Below are 21079 nucleotides of genomic sequence, written 5' to 3' on the forward strand. Positions count from 1 at the left end.
GGCGTTGTCTCTTCCTGCCTAGATCCCTCTAGCGGAGATGGAAGCTCTGTCTCTGGCCTCTGAGAAATCCTGGTCCCTAGCTCTGACAGAAGACTCGGTCCCCGACGATTTTAACCCCCTCTTTCTAACCAGTCAGGAATGCAATGTACTGACAGTTCCTCTCTTTCTTTCTCCATTCCTCTTCCTTCTCCTCTCCTCTGCAGTATCTTGTAGTGTTTCCTTCCCAGGGCGCTTCCAAAGCCACCTGCCCCCCCCACTACTCTCACACCATGCAGCTTAGCTTAACAGGGAAAACATCTGGATACTAATTTGGCCTGTTGTCCCAGCAAAAAACATTATTTAAAGCCACTGTGTGTAGAACTTATGTGTTTATAGTATCTTTCAAATTATTCACATGGCTTAAAGGTGCCCGAGTGCTTTTTCTTGTTAACAAAAGTTATACAACCACCGGGGGGCGCTGTCAGAAACCCAGATAGCATACCCAGATTGCACTTCAGGCAATGATGAGGCACTGCTGGCCTTCCTCTGGCCCCGACAAAATGACCCATATGGAAAATGGCAATTATGGCCCAAATATCCCGAATCAAATGTGGGCCTTTTTTGGTAAAGATGTGTTGCTCTCAGGCATGTGTACTCTAGATGTGGGCCAGTTCTGGTTTATCTGGTTTGTTCTTGGTTGACATACAGCATTGCTATGGCTTGCTTGTGGCCCAGATCTGGGAAACAGGAGCAGACCGCCCAAGTGCCATCATTCCACGCGGTATGTGGGCCGGATGACAGTGCCAAAAGTGTCGAGTCTGGGCCACAGCAATTCTGCTATCTGGGAATGTTCAAATTTTATACATAGTGGCTTAAAAATAATTTTCTTATCATATCAAATAAGTGTTATTCCACAGCTTCCGAAAATACAGTAATTCTTTATTTTACTTGTCTGTAGTTTTCCCATAATTTCTTAGAAATAACCTGATATGTTTCTTTAGATTCATGTAATGGGAAATTGCTGATCACTCAATAAACACACAAAGAGAGCATTGTTAGGTTATGAAATAATGTAATCAAATAATACAATCAGAAGTATAATGCATCATAGTTCTGGAGACAAAGATACATACCACCTAGCTATCTTTTCTTTGTCTGAAAAGTTGGCACTTAACCAGTCCCTTAAATACTACTTGTACAGAATTTAAGACATCTGTTTACTAACCTTACAGGTCAGCAACCAACCCTCGGATAGAAACACAAGTCAAAAGTTCAACTAACCTTCTTTCTTTACGAACTAACTGTTAAACACACAACTGCCTCATCTTACACAGCAAAGAACTAAGTTTAGAATAGACATAGCGCAGAGGAATTTAGAACAGGTGTGAAACACAAACTAACACTAAACTGAACTTAAACACTATCTGAAACATGTATGATATATACAAGAAATACATCAAATGATAACCTACTATTCAGTTTTCTTTCACACTCATTGGAAGGCTCCCGGAAAAGACTATGTTATATGTTTCTAAGGGACATCGGAGACAGTGTTCAATTGATGCACCTCTAATGAATTCATTCCAACTAACTTTACCAAACTTTCTTTAGTGAGCACAGTGGGTCGATAAACCTGCAAAAATATAACATTTATCTAAAGACAAGTCTGCAACTCAACATTATGGAGAATACCATTTCCATTATTATTATTATTATTATTATTATTATTATTATTATTATTATTATTATTGTCATTTATCATCACTCTGATTTTTTTTCTTGCTTTAAAGCACTTTGGATCAACTGTGCTATGTGTGAAGTGCTTTATAAATAAAGTTGAGTTGAGAACTTTATCTATAATTGTACAAGATTACTTCACTTTCAAGGAAACAATTAGCAACTTACAGACTATAAAATAAAGCCTTGCCCACAATACTTGTGTACTTGCCAGCTGACAGATGTATTTGTCGTCATTGTGACTTATGCATGCTTCCTCACTGGCATTAATCTATACATTAATCTATCATTGTGAGAAAGGACATCCTCAAGCTAAAGTGAAAATTAATTAAACGTCATCTGGGTGTCAGGGTATAATTAACAAGCAGTTTGGCTCATTAATGATTACACTACTTCCCCATAGTCACATGACTGCCCCAGAGAATGTCACTGTAACCTTGGCTCATGCTGGACATCCAGGCCAGCGATGCAGTAGGATCGATTTATACTGTATATCATCCCTCTTAGAAACAAGCTCTCTCCAGCCAGAGAAACCCAGCCAACACACTGCACAAAATCACTTCTAATTGGATTGTGCTGGGACAAATACAAAAAAAAAAAGAAGGCAGTGAAGAGGAAGAGGAGAACAAGTGGCATTGAAAGACCCTGGTGAATCTAACCATGTGCTCTCCGAACTTTCTCTTCTCTTTCTCATTCCACCTTTCCAGCCTGGTGTGTGTTACTTTCCAGTCCAGTAGAATAGTGCGCCTCCTCACCTGCCAGTTTGCAGTTTTCTCTCCTTTGTCTATTTTCTTATTTTTCTTTCCTGTAACCTCTATCCTCTCTCTCTTTCTGTTTTTTTCCCCTTTCCTCGGTTTTCTGTCTTTTTCCTATGTGCTTTACATGTGAGTCCACGTCTCTTCAGTCTTCTTATGTGTTAGTACTGTCTCCTGTCTTCCAGCATTGTAGTTTTTACTCCTCTGTGAGTTGTCATATGAGTTACGTGTTTTGCTACGGGGCTGTAAAGTGTGCTGGAGCTCCAGTGGCTCTGTGGTGAATGTGAACTGGTTCTGTAATGGGTCAGGCTGCAGGACACTGCCCCAGCTGACACACAATCACGGAGCAGGCTTACCTACAGTTACATGACTGGGAGGATTAATGCAGTCACAAGAGTGTCTTATACTTCAAAATAAGAAAGCGCTCGGAAAGTTGAATTTTAGCCGGGTCTTGGTTCTGTGATCTGTGGCAGCTCTGTGCCAGTCAACTCCAACGTCTGTTTTCTGTGTATGCTGATGACCACTGCCTCTTTGTTCATTGTGTGGTAGAGAGATATCAGCTGTGAATGTGTTAGAAAGAGAGTGAGAATGCTTGAGTTAAACTGTAGGCCCAGACCTTCCAGCTCCAGAGGGACACTGACTCCTTTCTCTCCTTCCCCAGCCGGAGCAGCTCAATCCCGGGGAGCCACTGGAGGACAACCTGCTGAGTGTCAGGAAGCCAACGGTGGGACGCACACACTCCCTGCCCAACGACAGCTACATGTTCCTCCCCCTGCAGCCTTTGGGCCAACCAGCCACGGCTCCAGCACAGCTTTTAGCACAGACACAGGGGCCCCAGCACATATTGGGCATCCACAAGGCCCAATCAGGTAATGTAGATATATAAACATCACAATAAAATGAGCTTCCTTTGTTGTAGAAACCAGCACCTGCAACATAACACAGCAACACCTGCAAACTTTATTTTCTTTTTTATAAGACACCACAGTTGCAGCGTTGTAGCTTTTTTTTTATTTGTTTTGATCCTGAATCTCTGACATCTCATTAGGGTGAGGCAGAAATGGGAGGCCTTGACTTTCACGTTGCACAGGTTGACACAGGAAGATGCAGGCCATTTCCTCTGAGAATCAACACACCTGCTCCAGCTGGGTTTTTTATTTACCTGTCATATGACTGCTGTGCTTGTTTGTGCTCAGGCTCCAGCAGCTCGGTGCGTTCTCAACCAGAGGAGTTTTCCCAGCAGCTGACCGTCCCCACAGACCTCTTCAAACCCATCAGCCCCCACAGCCACTCGGACTCAGAGAGTATACCACGACTTCCCCCTCCCAGACGCAGACATACACTGAGCCGCACGCTCCGCAGACAGGTGACCCTCCACATATATATACGCATCTGTACCGTTTCATGAAGGTTTAACTTTACTCCAAGATCACTTCTTAGTCTCCTCCTGTCTGTATCTGTACTTTATGTGATGACAACTATGTTTTATGTCTGCGGTTCTCAGCTATGTGCCATTTAGGGCTTTTGGTCAAGAAGTTTTTACTCCTACCAAACACTATCTAGTAGAGACAAAGAGATGATCTTTGTGTTTGGTGTGAATATCATATTAAACTCATATATATATATATATATATATATATATATATATATATATATATATATATATATATATTAAATCATTTTGATAAATTTTGAGAATAATATAATATCAAAAAGTACTGTTTGTTCCACAGGGCACCTTTAACTCCAATCCAATCCAATGCTTGGCCACACTTTGCACAATCTTATTTTGAACCAAGCATATTCCTATTTTTATTAATGACATAGCTTAGTACAATCATTCTTGTGCACAGAAGCATCACAAAATGATCCATCGCCTGATGTTTTGATGTAAATGCTTCCACCAACACACACAGTATGCACTGGACTGTTGACATAAATCTAGTATTTTTTTATTCTAGTTCTCTATTTAAAAAACTTTTTTTGGGGTGTAGTTAATATTTATATAAATGTTATACAAATAAGCACAAGGGTATTGAAATAATTATACTTGATCCCATTCATATTTTTGCTCCCCACCCAAACAGACAGCTGTGCCAAAGAGCAAAGAGATCAAAACAGAAGTTGTGTTTTGACTGGAAAAGGATTAAATCCCTCTGACACACACTGAGCAGTCTTATGACATGAGTTTATTCACATAGTATTTATAATATAATGATATAATAAAACATTTTAATTGTAAAATGACTTATTTGTTGAAAAATTCTGACTTTATTCTCAAAACTGTATGACTTGGTGCTCCAAATCTCACATTTCTTTTCCATAAGAGTGACCCTAAAGTCCTGGATAGTCACTGCTTTACAGCTTTCACTTTCTGTAAAGCTGTAAAACACTTTCACTGCTTTTACGGCTTTTGTTGCATGATCTAAACAGTGTCACTTTTCTTCCTTCTTCTTTCTCCCCATCTTCCTGATATTCCTACGTTTTACTAACTGATCTGCTGTCTCATTCTCCATATTGTATCTGTTATTCTCTGATCTCAGTTCAGTTGGGCCCAAAAGCCGCCCAACCCTGAGCTACTGCTCAAACACAGATACTCCTGTTTCTGAAACAGCGACGAACAGTAGACTTTAACTACCACTGGGCCTTTCAGAAACACTGGACTTCATGTTCATATTCCAAGAGACAGACAGACTAACACACACACAGGCCCCCCCTCCTTTTTTTAAAAACCTTTTTGTTACTCATTTGCCCAGATGTTTGTCTACTGCTAACCATCAGCCACAAAGCATCCCATCTAAAACTCTAATAGGTAGCTTTGCCTGAAGGAAACCTTGCTCTTTTATGAGCAACAGGAGCTAAGTGTAATATTGCATCACTGAATTCTTCAGTAGCTGGGTGACAGAATGTATTCAAACCAGACGGAGATGTACTTTGCCTGATACCGTAGGTGTTAAATGAACCCACAAAACAGTGCACTTACTACACTACAAACTATAGAACTCAGGGGATTGCTAAAGAACAGCAAGTGCTGTCCATATGCATTTGGCCATTTTGTACACACACTACCATGGTGATAGACTACTTGTGACTTTTGTATTGTTAGAGTTTGAAAGGTACATAATTGTTACTGGGTGCAGTAGATGTTATACATAACCCGTCTGACTGGGTGATCTCTGTCTGATCTGATTTCCAGTATTGTTCTAGTTTGCATTCTTCTCATTGGTTACCTGGTGTTGTACTGCTTTGGCTGGTGATTGGTCTGGCCTGACTGTGACCACTAGGTGTCTCTGTGGTCACACCGTTCAGGCTCATGCAAGGAAACCCATTACTCCAAACATTTATCAATGCCTTTTGTCCTCATCTCCATAGATTTCAGATTTATTTTAATTGACCTAATTCAACACAATTACATTCAAGTACTATTTATTTCCTTTTTCGCAGTCTGTGGTCTGTGAGGGGTGAGAACAAGTCATGAGTTCATGAGGACATTTTATGAGTTTCAGCAACCATTGTGCTTACTAACCCTTCCTCTCCTACAGTAGTTGCGTATCGTGTTCACCCTCTGACTGTTGACCTCACACCCTGTAGATCTGTACAAAGGTAAGGAAACACTGGTCAGAATTGGGCTGCGAAATCTACCAAGAACTGTTCTGCTGACGGTTTACAGGCTTTTGTGTGAACGGTCAAGGGTCAGAGGGTCATGTAGTCTGGCTCAGAGTTCATTGTGTCAGCCGGCACTCAATCAGCTGAGCGCTTCAGTCCTGCTAAAAAAAGCAGCGTGCACTCTCCTAGGCTGCGTTCAGAAGAGAAAACAGAGATTATGCCTAAAATAGCAAATTAGAGTCATTTCATACCAACAAGGTGAAGGGTGTTTCTAAAACAATGTCATTATGTCATAACAACCACAATCCTTCAAACACTGTAAAATGTGGGCTAAAAAAGTTTATCAGAACAGAGTTTTAGTGGAGTTTGAGCACAAGTAGTGCAGCCACTTAACCTACTGTTCTTATCAGACATGAATGCAAAATACTGGCTATACCTTAACAGAAGCAATACACCATAAAAAAAGAAAACCTCCAATAATATCTAAAGTAAGTTGTTTACCCAACGTTCTCTTGACAAATCCTTAATTCTTCCATTGAGCAATGCAGTGTAACTTCTGTATTTCTCTTCTATTTCGTGGCAGGATGTTAGTTTAACCCTTTGTGCCCACAATGAGAACTAGAGAGGATTCTGGGAATGTGCTGGCCTGACTGTGAACTTTGACCCAAAGTACTGCTTCTCATCCTCATCACCTCACACTAACTAGTATCCCCCTCTCATCTCCTCTGATCCCCTGTACCCTGGGTCTCCTCCATCTCTCCCTCCCCTCCTCTCATTGCACATTTACCCCCATCCTCCTCACCCCTTCCCTCCTAAATATTTCATCCCGCCCTCTCCCCTCCATACCCCGTCTTCCAGGTTGCAGTGTCTACTGATTCTCAAGAGGCCCTATGTTCAGATGGAGGGGAGAGCAGTGAAGGACTTGTGAATGTGGCCTCTCTAGGCCTCCCTCCATCCCCCTCCTCCTCCTCCTCTTCCTCCACCACCTCTCCCTCACCCCGCTCCCATCATCATCAGCAACCTGCTCTCTGCCTGGTCCCCGCCACACCGGGCGCCTCCCCTAAACCCTCGCGGCCCAGCAGCGTGCACACCCAGCACTGCCTCGCCTCCTACTCGCCCTCCTCGCCTCCTCCACTCTTACCGGTCACGCCACACCAACAGGAGGAGGCCTCGGCAGATCAGGAAGTGTCCCTCATTACCCGCGCAGGGTTACCTGGCAGTGATGACATGACGATGATGACGGGGCACGACAGCTGCGACGGAGGCAACGAGGGTTACAGTATCTACGCAGGCTGCCAGGAAAGCCGGAGTCCTTGTTTGAGGCAGCTGAAGAGGTTCCACAGCGCTGACACGCAGGGCCGCAGCACCCTCCTGCCCCGCCCACGCCCTTACTCCTGGTTGGACGACCCGCGGCGCCACTCTGTGGAGGTGTGCTCCTCAGTGGAGTCCAGCCCCCAGCGCAGCACCACCTCCACCTCCTCCGGCTTCGTGTCGCGGGCCGACAGCCTGCAGATCCACAGCCAGACCTCCACTCAGACCTCGCTGCCCTCACCCCGACGCAAGAAGAAGATGAGCCCGCCCTGCATCTCTGTGGACCCCCCCGACGGACTGGAGCCCCAGTCTGGCCTCTACCCAGGCCTGGGTGGACTCGGGGGCATGGGGCTGGGGGGGTTAGGGAAGCCCCCTCCTCTACCCAGCCGGGACACCTGCCTGAGGAGGAGGGCGCCCTCCAGTGACTCAAAGGACTCCTTTGACTTGGGTGTTGGGGAAGGTTCAGGACAGGACGGTGGCTCGCCAAACCCCAACACCAACCCCAAGCTACTGACTCTTCCCAGTTTCTCCTTTGAGAAGACAAGCTCTGAGCACTGAACACTGATACTCAAACACACAGATACACACACGCACACAGCTGGACGAACAACAAGCCTCTACACACACAAACACACGATGCACTCTGTGTATCTGTGATGGTGATAGTTCTAGTAATAATGCTGTAGAGAGTAATAATGGTAAAACTACAACAAACAGTAAAACCATCCTTGGTTTCATAAGGAGTGCAGTACTGTAGTAGTGTGACCACCCCTTGTCTTTGTATTGTTACTGCCAAAACAACAAGAGAAGAGACCAAACAACAACACAAACATGACTGTCTCTCTTCTGCTACGCCTGCATGCCACTGGCTGCAGCTTGACCCCATCACCTCTGGAGTGACATCAGCACCTGGGATTTGGCGTCACCCGTGGTCGCCATTTGAACCGCCTGGTGTTGCACAGGGTGGACTTTGCCCGGTCAATGGAGGTACAAAGCAATATGAACGTTTTAGAGACACTATTTTCTTAAATTATTGGGCCATAGTGTTTGTACAGGATGTTGTTTTTTTAATTTCATTCTATTGTTATTTTCATGTCTTTTTGTGACTTTGTTTGTTTTTTGTTTTGTTTTTTTTGGTCAAAATGGTTTGTCTTTGTCTTTTTTTTCACTGTAGGATATTTCTAGCTTTCTTGGTTTACTGAGGAAAGTGAACGTTTTTTCAAAGTGCTGAAAACCATGTATTTGTAGGAATAATATATAAATATATATATAAAAAAGTCATTAAACTGAGCTTGGATTTTTAAGCACACACATTAGACCGTGGTGGTTTGATTGTTAGAGTGGAAAAGGAGGCTGCAGTCAGTTTTCTGACCTGGTGAGACAGAGCTGATCTCTTCATTGACATCTTGGGTAAGTAAAATGTTAACAGTTTTCATTGTACAGCCTCTCTAACCTTACTACATAGTACAACATAGAGTAAAGCTATAGTATATAAGTTTTTTTCTGATGTTTTTTTTAATTTAAAATATGAACCTGGCAGCAGAATAGAGATATTCCCATCTCAAGTTTTTAAGTGAGTCTGGGGTGAGAGTGCACGTGAATGTGAACTCACAAAGGATCTATGTCTCCTCTCATACTGAACCTCTAAACTAGCATTAGCTGCTAGAAGACATTACTATGGCTTACTCACAGAATCAAAAACCTCCAGTCTTACCTCCAGTCCCGGAGGAGAAATCAATACATGGGCTGCACATGATCACAAGGATGCAGGTGAAGGGCTGGCCAGAGCAAATCTGAGCAGGGAGAAGGAGGGAGGGAGGAGTAGAGTTAGCCTTTGAGTCTCATGCCAACGCCAGCTTGTTTTCCAGAACTTGCATGTTGTAGCTTTAAGTGAAATGAAAGCCTTATATTTAGCTGTGTGTTAAGGAGTTGAGGTGTAGCTGTGGTGGCTATGTGTGCAAGCTCCGAAACCACACGGTAGCTGACGTTTGCCTGCTCAAAAATGTGACTACACTTCAGGGCTATGGTGGCTACAACGCTAACAGATGGGGATCACAAGAGCTGTCAACAGGTTAACAGGTGAACATCTGCTTGTGTTTACCTTTTTTCTTCGAAAACTAAATAAGAGGTAACCTTTGAAATCGAGAACTTTAACAAAACCGTTAATAAGAAGCATCTTGCATTCAGTTAAGTTCTGTCTTCCTCAGTAATGTAATCTGATGTGACACATTCTTGAAAGAAACAGATTTATGGACTAAATTAATCTACAATCCACTTATTAAACAAGAAGCAGCAACAAAACAGCTGGACAAACTAGGAAACATGCAGGCAACACAGCCACATTCATAGAAAGGTAAGGTAATGTAACATTATCAAGTGCTGTGGATATCATATTAACATTACTTTCAGTCTACTATCTTTGCTGTTGCTATCAGGATTAATGTTGATGGTCAATCTAGATCTAGATCTTTCTCTAGATGTTTGCTAAAGAAATATCACTACGTTATCTGATGCTTTTGCTTGTCCTCCTGAGCTAAACCCAGATAGTAAACAGTATTTTAGTGAACAGCTTCTGATTAATCGGCTACTCTGCAGTGGAGAGCACAGGTAGCTGTGGTAATATCAGTTGTGGGAAGTTACTAAGTACATTTACTCATACTGTACTCTACTTAAGTACAATTTTGAGGTACTTGTACATTTGAGTATTTACATTTTATTCTACTTTATACATTATTAAGAAATAAATACTGTACTTTCTACTCCACTACATTTATTTGACAACTTTAGTTCCATTTCAGATGAAGATTTGACACAATGGACAATATAACAAGCTTTTAGAATACAACACATTGTTAAAGATGAAACCAGTGGTTTCCAACCTTTTTGGCTTTTGACGTCTTACAAAAAGCAGTGTGTAGTTGGGGTCACATTTCAGATGTCTATGAGTTGTTAACAGCTCCACCAAATAGTGATTTTTCCCTCTAAACTTCTCACATGGTTTCATTTCAATAAATGTTCAAATGATCCAATATTTCACCAAGTTTTCCAATAAATTTATGTATCAGGACTTTGTTTTTTTCTTCTTTCCTCTCCCATTAATCATCTCACGACCCCTCAGATTTATCTGGTGACCCTTTGGAGGGGCCCGACCCCTAGGTTGGGAACCACTGGACTAAACTAGCTAACTGTATATAAAGTAATTCAAACTAGCTCCACCTCCAGCAGCTACAACAGTAACATGCTGCTTACACACTGATGCCTCAGTATTAATAATCTAATGATGTCATATATAATAATTTATCAGAGGGACCAAACCACTACTTTTACTGCAATACTTTAACTATATCAAGCTGCTAATACTTTTACTGTTGTAGTATTTTTCATGCTGGACTTTTACTTGTAATGGAGTATGTTTACATTGCTGTATTGGTACTTTGACATAAGTAAAGGATCTGAATACTTCTTCTTCCACAGGGTAATGCTAGCTGTGTTGGAACATTCTGTTCAAACAGCCAGAGTTTGGAATGGACAACTGGATTTACTGAGTCACATGACACTTTTCTAGCTTGTTGTGCTACATATCACGACCTCTCTTACTGCATCGTAAATCTCTCAAAGAACTTCAGTACAAAGTCAAGAGGTTGTGATATGAAGCACAACAAGCTAGCAAAGCGCTGTAAACAGAACCGTGTTCCTGCACGTGCACAGTGGCGTCTGCCATACTGGGGTTGAAAAGTCTGGTGGTTAAACATCCTACCGTGAGTATAGTCATCGGGGTGAAGGAACATGTCCCCCAGGCAGCAGTGTGGCATTGGGTACACACACAATACAAGTAGGATGAGTTCATTGTTGGTTTGACTCTGCACATGAGATTTGTTCACAATAAGAAAAATACAGAAAATCACCAGCTTTACCCTTTAAGAAAGATGAAGAAAGACACAGTAATCATCTTTGCAGTAACACACAACTAGTGAAATCATCCCTACTGCAAACCCTCTGCTCTATACCACAGTGAATGAAACAACACAGTGATTGCACGGCAGTAGTCTCTCCCTTTCAGTAATGAGACAAGGCCACCGTTGTTCCATGTCACAAAGTGAATGAAAGAATGTAAGACAGCAGTTATACTTCTCCTGCTGTCTCTCCCTTCACTTCACATGGAAACAGCAATGATAAATCGTCCCTGATTGTTCAAAACAGTCATGTTTTTCTAAAAGATTTCAATCTCCAACTCCACATTTCTAGACCTTGTATACACAATAATTTAACTTTCTAAGGAGACAACTGCAGCAGTTATCTGTCATTTAACATGGTTTATAGAAGCAACTACACTTTACAGGATGACACAATTCTGTTCTCATTCTTCAGCATTGACAAAGAAACCTCTTACCCCAAAACATGTTATTTTCTTTCAGGATCAGTTAATGAAGATTAATGAAAAACATAAACACACAACATGTATTGTATGAAAGTGTTTCCAATTTCTGTCACTTGTTATCAGGCTTGGTAGCTGCAAGCTGTTTGTATTGCAGATCACATAACATTCTATTTTTATTTTTGTTACCTATCTAGAGCGCGGCTACATAATTGCATAGTTGTATGGCAGAGAGAGTGATGTAACACACCTTGCACTCTGAGCTGTGGCTCTTCATGTTACCAGCAGCAGTGTTGTGACATGCATTAGCAAGAGATAAATGTGGTCGCAGCCTAAAATATCTCATCTCCTTTTAGCACAGACAAGCAACAGCGTACAGACACGCAGGAATCACAGCAACACAAACCTGAACAGAAGAAAATGTATCTAATGAGGCACAAAAAATATAATTTCTGGTGAATGAGCAGGATGAGTTGTCAGAACGCATGAGCAACATCAGTACTAAGATTAGTTTTATAGAAGAACATTTTCTTCTGGCACAAACACTTCACTCACAGTATATTGCACTCTGCATATAAAAGGAATGTGATTTCATTCATATAAATCTTAACTTTAATATTGTATTGTTATTGCTCTTTGTAGTTTAAATGTGTGGGCCAACTTTTATGCATAAGAATAAATGAAGTCATTAATTACATGTAATTATGAAACTGCTAAGATTTCTGCAGGAGTAAAGGAGAATTCCCTAAGAGGGAACCTCTTGCTCAATAGTTTGAAGAAAATAAACCCATAAAGAACAGTTCATAAGCAGCTGATGAACAAATTAAAACTACCAAATTAGTTTCCATTGCTATTTCAGTGGCAGGTGAGAGGTTGGAGTGCTGGTTTGAACTCAGAACCAATCAAAATGCTGCCTATGGCTGACCAGACCACCAGTGTTTGAGATGAAGATGTGGTAGCACCAGAAATGGAAACTCTGTATTAGTCTGTCTTTTGATTTATTGTCTTTTTCATTTATTTATTTTTTTACTGTATCTGTTGCACATGTCTATAGCACATGTAAATAACTGCTAGTATGACAGCATCCACCCTCAGATAATCTACTGTCATCAGTTGGTGATTCTCAATGCTTTCTCAAGTTTTTTGGCATAGCAGTGTTTCCTACACCTACTTTATGTACAGTACTTTGGAGCTGTCTTTAGGAACATGTAGGTGTGTGTATGTGTGTGTCAGCGTGTATGTGTCGGTGGGCTTCACATGCATCTTATTAAAATGCAGACCTGCTGTTCATAGTTCTAATGATTCCCCTGCCAGGAAGCCTCTAAATGTTACTCACAACAATGACATGAAAAACCAGCTTGGTGAATTTAATTGGTGTACTGGTGATACAAGACTGAGCTACAGCAAAGATTTATGTTAATATCCTCCTGATTTATATGTAAAAACAGAATTATGACACTGAAAAACACATTTATCAGAAGAAGAAAGGTATCATCATGCTACTTCTATCAACAGCATAGGATTTTAGACCTTGTAGGAGTCAAGATTTCATCATTCTATATCATCTTGCCTCCACAAGTGTTTTCATACTTGCTATATGTTTGCATATATATACACAAATACAAATAAGATAAAAAAGTAAGTGCTTACTTGCTCTCACAAAAAAAACACAGCTAAGCTGCTCTGAAGCAGGTTAGCATCAAAACCTGCCAACAGCCTGGCTACTGACCAATCACATCATTGGAAAAATTGAGTCATCATTCCTACAGCAAAGTAGGAAGTACTGAATTTACAATAAAGTGATAAGTAATAGAGGGCAATAGATATTTTAATAGATCCATATAGAATCCTGTCCCAGACTTTCCATGTGTCCTGTTTGGGTTTAAAACCAACGTTTAATTGCGCCAAGTTCCTTTTATTAGGATTCCTTTTATTTAGGATTCCTGACAGTGTTGATAGCTTTTACAGTCTTATTCCATCACTGCGGGTCAAAATACCATGAGACGACTTTGTGATAATAATTTGAAGTAGAAGTAATAATTCTGAAGTCGTAGCATACTTGTCTTTTGTTAGAAAAATATCCAAACACTGTTAATTAGCTCCCAATAAATTATAAATGTAACATTTTGATCACGTTCAGTTTATGCTTTTCTTCCACTCCTCTCTGCTTTGGCAGCAGAAACAGCCTAACATTACTTTAAACTTCTATAAAAGTCTTTCACATATTCATAATAGTTTGTTCAGCATGAATAAAAAAAGCCCAAATACTCACATTATACTACTGAGCATGTTGAAAATGTCAAACTTGCCTCAGCCTTGTAATATTTGGGTATTATTCCAGTGTTTCTACAACTTCCGACTGTATTCAAGTTGTGTCGTTATGTGTTTCACCTCGCTGAATATCACTTTTTACTGTTGTAGTAACCAAATTGATTCTAATGTCATATTGAGTACTTCACTCATGGTTCTGATGACGTCACTTATAATTTAGATCCCTGCCTCTTTCACATGAACGCACTCGTAGCTGGAAAACCCAGAGTTAACAGAGCCAGCTTGGTGATATCGGTTATCCAGGATCATCAATGTTAAACTCAGTGAAGCAGGTAACTCAAAGAGAGCCAGTCGTTGAACATTCCCTAATACAACATACCCTGAACATTACATTATCAACCTAAACCAAACAAATAAAGCACACACCAAAATACTCAACATGTGACACTTCATATCACATTCCTGGACATTCTGATACCTAAATTCTGCATTTATTCTTGGTCACCATTGTAATGTCTGTGAGTCCAAGCTGACTAACAAGCTACAAACTTTTGAAAGCCACTTGTCAAGCCAAGTACAGACTACTGAATATTTTACACTAAAAAACATAGATTTTCAGTTCTGTATTCCTTTAAGGAGAAACAAGATTATAAACTTTGACTTATGATCAGAAAATATTTTTGAGTGTGTTTTTATCCCTTCTGGGCAAAGTTTTTTGTTATAACATACCAGTAAAGAAATATGGTTCATAAAAAGAAAAAAAATTACCTTCCACAGCACCAGAAGAAGAGAAAAGAGAAAAACGACTGGACATTTCCACTGTATCAACATGAAGCAGGGTGTTTCTGAAAAAGACTGTGTGCCAAGCAAAGCCTCATGGTTTCACGATTATTATGCATTAATTTATTTCACAATACTACGGATGGATAGAATCACATCACTGCATGTTTCAACATCAACATCATGAGCATGTTTTGTTTTGAAGAGACACACATTTTGCCAAGGATTCTGCAACAGTGGATTGAACTGCAGCAGTACCAGAGGTAGTGTTAGGTGAAAAATGAATAAGAAAAATGAAAATAAATAATCCATGCCAAGATGAACTGTGATTGGACATTGTAGTAATGACTTTAGTCAATTTCTAATATTTAAAATATAGTATTTTTAATCATTATTATTAATATAAGATTAAGATGAACTTTACTGATCTCATACGGGAAAATCTTATTAATGTAGGTAATAAATGTCCGTGAAGATTCTCAGTCATCCAGCTCACAGTCATCCAAGTCAACCCTCCAAGGAGGATTGAATTGAGGGCAGCTGGACTTGGTTGTTGATACCTGAAGACGTTTCGCCTTTCATCCAAGAGGCTTCTTCAGTTCTAACTGACTGGCGGGAGTCCCTGGTATTTAGGGACACTCTTTCACGTACATATTTTGGATAGAGAGGACAGATGCTTCAAAAGAGGAGTGAAGGAGGCCATCTACGTCAAAGGAGAAAAACCATCCCTAAAGAGGGGAGGAGGTCTATGACACCACTTATCCCCCATCTACAATGCTATCCTTCATCTCTTCCCAGGAGATTTAACAACCATTCACATTTGGCCTCATGTGACAACTCCAATGACTGTCATTTAAACTTGGCCTCAGGTGACTCCAACGACTATAACGACTGTCATTACAACAGTCAGGAGCACTAATGAACCAAGTGGTATCAATGACCTTGGTAACGACCCCACAGAGGTTAAATACCTGAGACTCCCGCCAGTCAGTTAGAATTGAAGACGCCACTTGGATGAAAGGTGAAACTTCTTCAAGTATCTACAACCAAGTCCAACTGCCCTTGATTCAACCTTCCTTAGAGGGTTGAATTGGATGACTGAGAATCTTCACAAACACTTATTAACTACATTAGTGATATTTCCCCCTAGGGGATCAATAAAGTTCAACTAAAGTCATTACTGCAATGTCCAATCGCAGTTCATCTTGGCATGGATTATTTATTTTCATTTTTCTTATTCACCTCTGGTACTGCTGCAGTTCAACCCACTGTTGCAGAATCCTTGGCAAAGTGTGTCTTAGGCTCAGTGTTGGGTCCTTCAGCCGTTGCCAAAACACTTCTCATCTCCTTTAGCTGATGTAGCCCTCCTCAAACATAAATAAGGGGAGTCGCTCTCATGACAGCATGTGTAACTTTGCATACCAGGTTTGTTTCGGTTCAGCGGCAGAACTTTCTCCTGCAGTCTGTCGGTTGTGCTTATGGACATTTTTATTTAACACAACTGTCTAGTTTTGTTTAATTTTCCTCATAGTACAACCGTTGGTCATAGAAAATAATGTGCCATTATATGTCCCTTTTGTGAGAGTGAGAACAGAAACACTCCGTGTAGCTGAGCCTTTACGATTATAAAAGCATGACATTTTAAAGCACAGTTAATAGTGAAATCAGCATCAGCATCCCTAATTCAAACGCACAGGAACTTAAAAGCACTCTTGAGCAACAGCCAGTTTTCTTTGCATATGAATGAGCAGCAGCGAATGTTCAGATGCAAGCTGATGCTGGACGCTGACAGCTCAGAATGTGGACAGCCCTGTGTGGAGAATATGATCACAAGATTTGCAATGTAAATCCAGCTTTTTTTTTTTGCCAGCAGTAACTGAGAGTAAGGGTGTTTTTGTAATCTTGCTGTTTGATTGCTGATGAATGATGAAGTTCCAAGGTGGTTTGAAAAGTTAGAAAAAAAGAGAAGTGAAAATCTTCTGACTTATAAATGTGCACATTTTTTTTCAGTTTATTCACCTAAGATATAATTTCTGAGTCCATAAACTTCTATATTTCAGCTGTCCTATCAGTTATCTCCAAAATTCTTCTGGGGAGTGCCAACATTTCCTTACACAGCTCTGAAGAAGTTGGAATAATGCTTATGTGTTGAAGTTCTAACTTTGTTTTGAGATAGTCTGAAGTCTGTTAACATGTGTAACTACTTCCAAGTGTCTGTGAATATATTAAATGGTCCAGACTGGCATTTCCACCCTCACTCCTTGAATAAACTTGAATAAACCCAATAAACTGCCTGACAGCCCAACAGAAAACCCCATTTCCAACACATTTCCTTTCACCGTCACAGATTCTCCCTCATGCTCCTCCTCTCTCGCTTGTTCTGCTCTTTTTATCTTTCATTACATTCCCCACTGCTTTTTCTCTCACTTGTCTCGGTCTTGTTATATTCTCATTTCTGCATTTCATGGCTTACAGCAGGATGTCTATGATGGGCTGAAATATTATGAACTCTTTGATTTTGAACGCTGTAGGTCTGCGTGATTGGAGCTTACTTGTCTGTATTTTATGTCTCACTTCCATCCATGCCACAGTTATCTGACACCCCCCCCCCCCGGCCCCTGCACCCCAAGAACACACTGAATAACACCATCAAGCTCACTAAACCAAATTAAGGTGGCTGATGGCCTCCAAATAACAATCTCTCTCTGCTTGTCAACAAGGTTGAAGGGCTGGAAATGAGTGACGCAGTACAACAACGCATGGAAAAAAACAAAACAAAGAGTGACGAGCATCGACACAAGACAGTCTTGTTTACCAGTGTTAGTCAATGTTTGGCTGAGGCATTCTGGGAAGTCAGCCACGATAGGTGGAGCAGAACTACGTCAAAACAAGGCCAACGCATGATGCTGTATCTGCTGATATATATATGGGAGATTCATTTGGGCTAAATTATCTGATTAAATTAATATCATAATTGCTTAAAATATATAACTGAATTTATAAATATCCAATGAAATCTGTTCTTTTCATTATGAATGTTTTTATTTACTGTAAGGATGGAAGGTGTGGTGTTCATAAAGAATAAATATGTATGTCACCTTCATAGAAACACCTCCACTGTCTGCAGTTTCAAGGGAAAAAGTGACAAAGCAGGAGAAAAGCTCTTGTGTACCTGCTCTTGCATGTGAATTGTGGTATTTCTCTGTGATATTGTCTCACATCTTTCAGATCTTTTACTTGTTTAATTTGATGTTAAACCTAACTTTGAGATCTACAACTCAACATTCCCAAAGACCAGGAACAAACATATAGACCACTTCATTTTCTGAAGAAAATTAAAGTGTTGTCCCTTACACTGAAAAATGCACATTTAAACAATGTAAACAGCTAAAAATATGTTGAAATATGAATTATTTACATGTGAAAAAATGCATGGAAGTTGCAGTTGAGGTTAAAACACTTAAAGGAGTTGAAGTGTCAGTTGAAGTTGACATTCTAAAATGGTTTGAAGTGTCACTTTAAGAGTAAGCACTGAAGTGTTTGAGCTGAGAGCAGTTGAAATCAGTTGAAGTATAATTCTGTATTTAGCCTTATAAGAGCTGAAAGCAGTTGAAGTGTCAGCTGATGTCACAACAGTCAATGTCAATGCCACGAAAGCATATGAAATGTCACTGATGGATCTGTAATCACGCCTTTTAGTCCCGCCCTTCTGTCAGTTTCATTTTAATATTCTCTAAACTATATACTGCATAAATACTCAATTCTATACTTTATTGTAGCCTATATATTCTACAGAGTAGTGTCAACTTCATGATTAAAGTGACAAGAAGCAATGTGTAGTTGAGCGAGAGGATCACAGACACACTGCTGCCTGTAGTATTCCTATAATATTCCTATAATATTTCTATGATCATGTCTGTGCTGCTGAAAACACACCCCAAGATCAAACCACCTCCATAACAAAATATTTTAGTGGAGACATGACTACACATATAGTTTTTACTGTACTGTTTGGTGTAACCTGGGAGTGGAGCAGGTAATGTGAGTGAGGAAATTAACCTGCACTGTCCACACCGTGCTCAGCTGCTACAGTTACATAATCGAGGTAAAGTTTATACTGTCAAAACTATGGTGTGTTTTGAAAAGTAAGTATTATTAAAATGCTTACTGTCCACATTAAGTAAAAGAATAGGCCTCCACAAAATATGTATTTAGCCCAGTAGCTGTTTTGTTACATCAAAATTATAATTGCCATCATAATATCAAGAATTAGGCTAGGTCTTTATGATTATCCTGCAGTCCTAACACTAAGCCTCCCATACGGCCATCCTCCCTGTTAAAAATGAACAAATCACATACTGTTTGTATCACCTCACATTATTATCAGGGATGCAAGGCCCCGCTGTTAAACAGGAGCACATAATGAACAGTTCCTAAAGCCCTCCAAAAAATGTCACAGTGCATTTTGTGAAATCCTCTTAAATAATGATCAAAGTTGCTTTGATGCCCAAATTTCTGGCTGTGAATATAACTGAGTGTATGATGCTGAAAAACCTCAACACAGAAACTTTTTTCCATACTGACAGTGATCCGATATGGTGCCACTTTCTGCAGTTGAGCTCTGTGAAATACCACTGTCTCAACTTTCCCTACTTTGTTCTTTCAGCATCCAATCAATAAGTTTGGATATTCTCTCCATCGATTCCCTGAACAGGTGAAACAACCCCTTTAAAAAGTCTAAACTCACACGAGGCTGCTGTATGAATCTTTTGTCTGAAATCAGCCAGTGCGTATAATTGATGTCAGACTGAGGAGTCTGAGGGCAGCGATAAGGTGGATCTCTAAACCAGAGTCTTATTTGATTCCACACATAAAACAGGGACGTATCTGATAGATTGTATAACCGTCTGCTCTGTGGGGAGATCAGTGGAAATTTCTGCATTAGTCACATTGTTTCATGATTCTGTGGCACATTCCAATTATAAAAGTAAATGACTCACTGTGAGGCACAGTGGAGATTAGGGTTAACTATAATAACATAGTATGAGAGCCTACAGGTGGATGCTGGGATGAAGGTGATATTGACGAGTATTTTCAAACTGAGCAGTTAAGCTGCAGTAGCAGAGCTGAGAATGAGCTGTGTATTGTTGGCTTAATAATGTGTAATGAATTGGTTTCTGTATTCTGGAAGATACAGATATTTAAAGAGGCTGTAGAGGTGAACTCTACAGCGAAGCGTCTCAGTTTTAGTGGGAAACATTGAAAAGGGAATGGGCTTAAGTTCTGTAGTCATGTGACTTCCTGCCTGAACTCTGGGAACAACTGTTGATATTCCACTATATAATTTTGAATTGGGAGATGCTGCTGGGTCATAGAAATATAATTCTCCTGGACAATTCAATGATACTGCAGGTTTATGTCATGGCCATCTGTTATGGCCGATGGCACTTAATACCACCGCCACCATTGCTATTAAAAAAAAAAAAGAATCAGAACTGTATCAAATTTGAAATGTTTTGTCTTGCAACAGGGAACAAAACATGGCACAATAGTTGCTGAATTTATCCAGAATTTAAATAGAATCAGAGGGTGAAGCGATTTTACCTGCTGAATGTGTCTACAAAGCCTAATCTTAAACTTCTGCTCGCCTTCACTGATACAACAGTCCAGTGTTCCTAGAAATGACGTCCATATTGGACAATTCCCCACGTCACTATTTACACCCAGTGCCAGCAGTCAGTGCCAATGCAGAAGTAGGGCGTCCTTCATGCAGTGAGGCAGTAAATAAAGGTGTGGAGGTCGGAGTGGTGGATGGGTGTGTAGCACATCTGACTTTCAGGCAACAGACCTGTCACCAACCAGCAATCAATCTTTGTCTTTTTGTTAACCATAACCACAATCTGTCCCTAAATTCAAATGTTAAAGTTGCCTAATCCTGACCCTACCTGAACCATAGTTTATTTGCCATAATCACCATCTTTCCCAAACCTTAACTATACTGTAGATACCATGCATAGATATTATAGAAAGCGAGGATTCTAAAAGCATTGGCCTTGGATGTAAAAAATTGTATTTTTGACTTTTTTAAAATTTTTATCAAAGTAGATGTTTTCTAACATGTTGCTCATCTTTTGTACCGATGCATCAACCAGAGAGAGTTTCATGTCCATCCAAGCCTTAGAAATGCTCCAGCTATCAGTCACACAACATTGTTTATGCAAAAATGAAAAGGAATTGTACTTCCTGAAATACCACTTCACATCTC

At 40.3% G+C, this 21079-nt stretch overlaps 1 protein-coding gene across 9 annotated transcripts in view; it reads left to right on the top strand.

The window, feature by feature from the left end:
• The window catches only part of cacna1g (calcium channel, voltage-dependent, T type, alpha 1G subunit), a 164445-nt gene extending 155753 nt beyond the window's left edge, over window positions 1-8692 (top strand). For all 9 annotated transcript variants that reach the window (XM_067577235.1, XM_067577231.1, XM_067577234.1 and 6 more), the window contains 3 exons: window positions 3133-3340; window positions 3668-3837; window positions 6936-8692. In XM_067577235.1, coding sequence (XP_067433336.1) covers window positions 3133-3340; window positions 3668-3837; window positions 6936-7946 — 1389 coding nt within the window. In that variant the 3' untranslated portion in view covers window positions 7947-8692. The remainder of the gene's footprint in view (window positions 1-3132; window positions 3341-3667; window positions 3838-6935) is intronic.
• Window positions 8693-21079: the final 12387 nt, after the last annotated feature.

Source organism: Thunnus thynnus, chromosome 20 (genome assembly GCF_963924715.1).
Source record: "Thunnus thynnus chromosome 20, fThuThy2.1, whole genome shotgun sequence".
Classification (NCBI taxonomy): domain Eukaryota; kingdom Metazoa; phylum Chordata; class Actinopteri; order Scombriformes; family Scombridae; genus Thunnus; species Thunnus thynnus.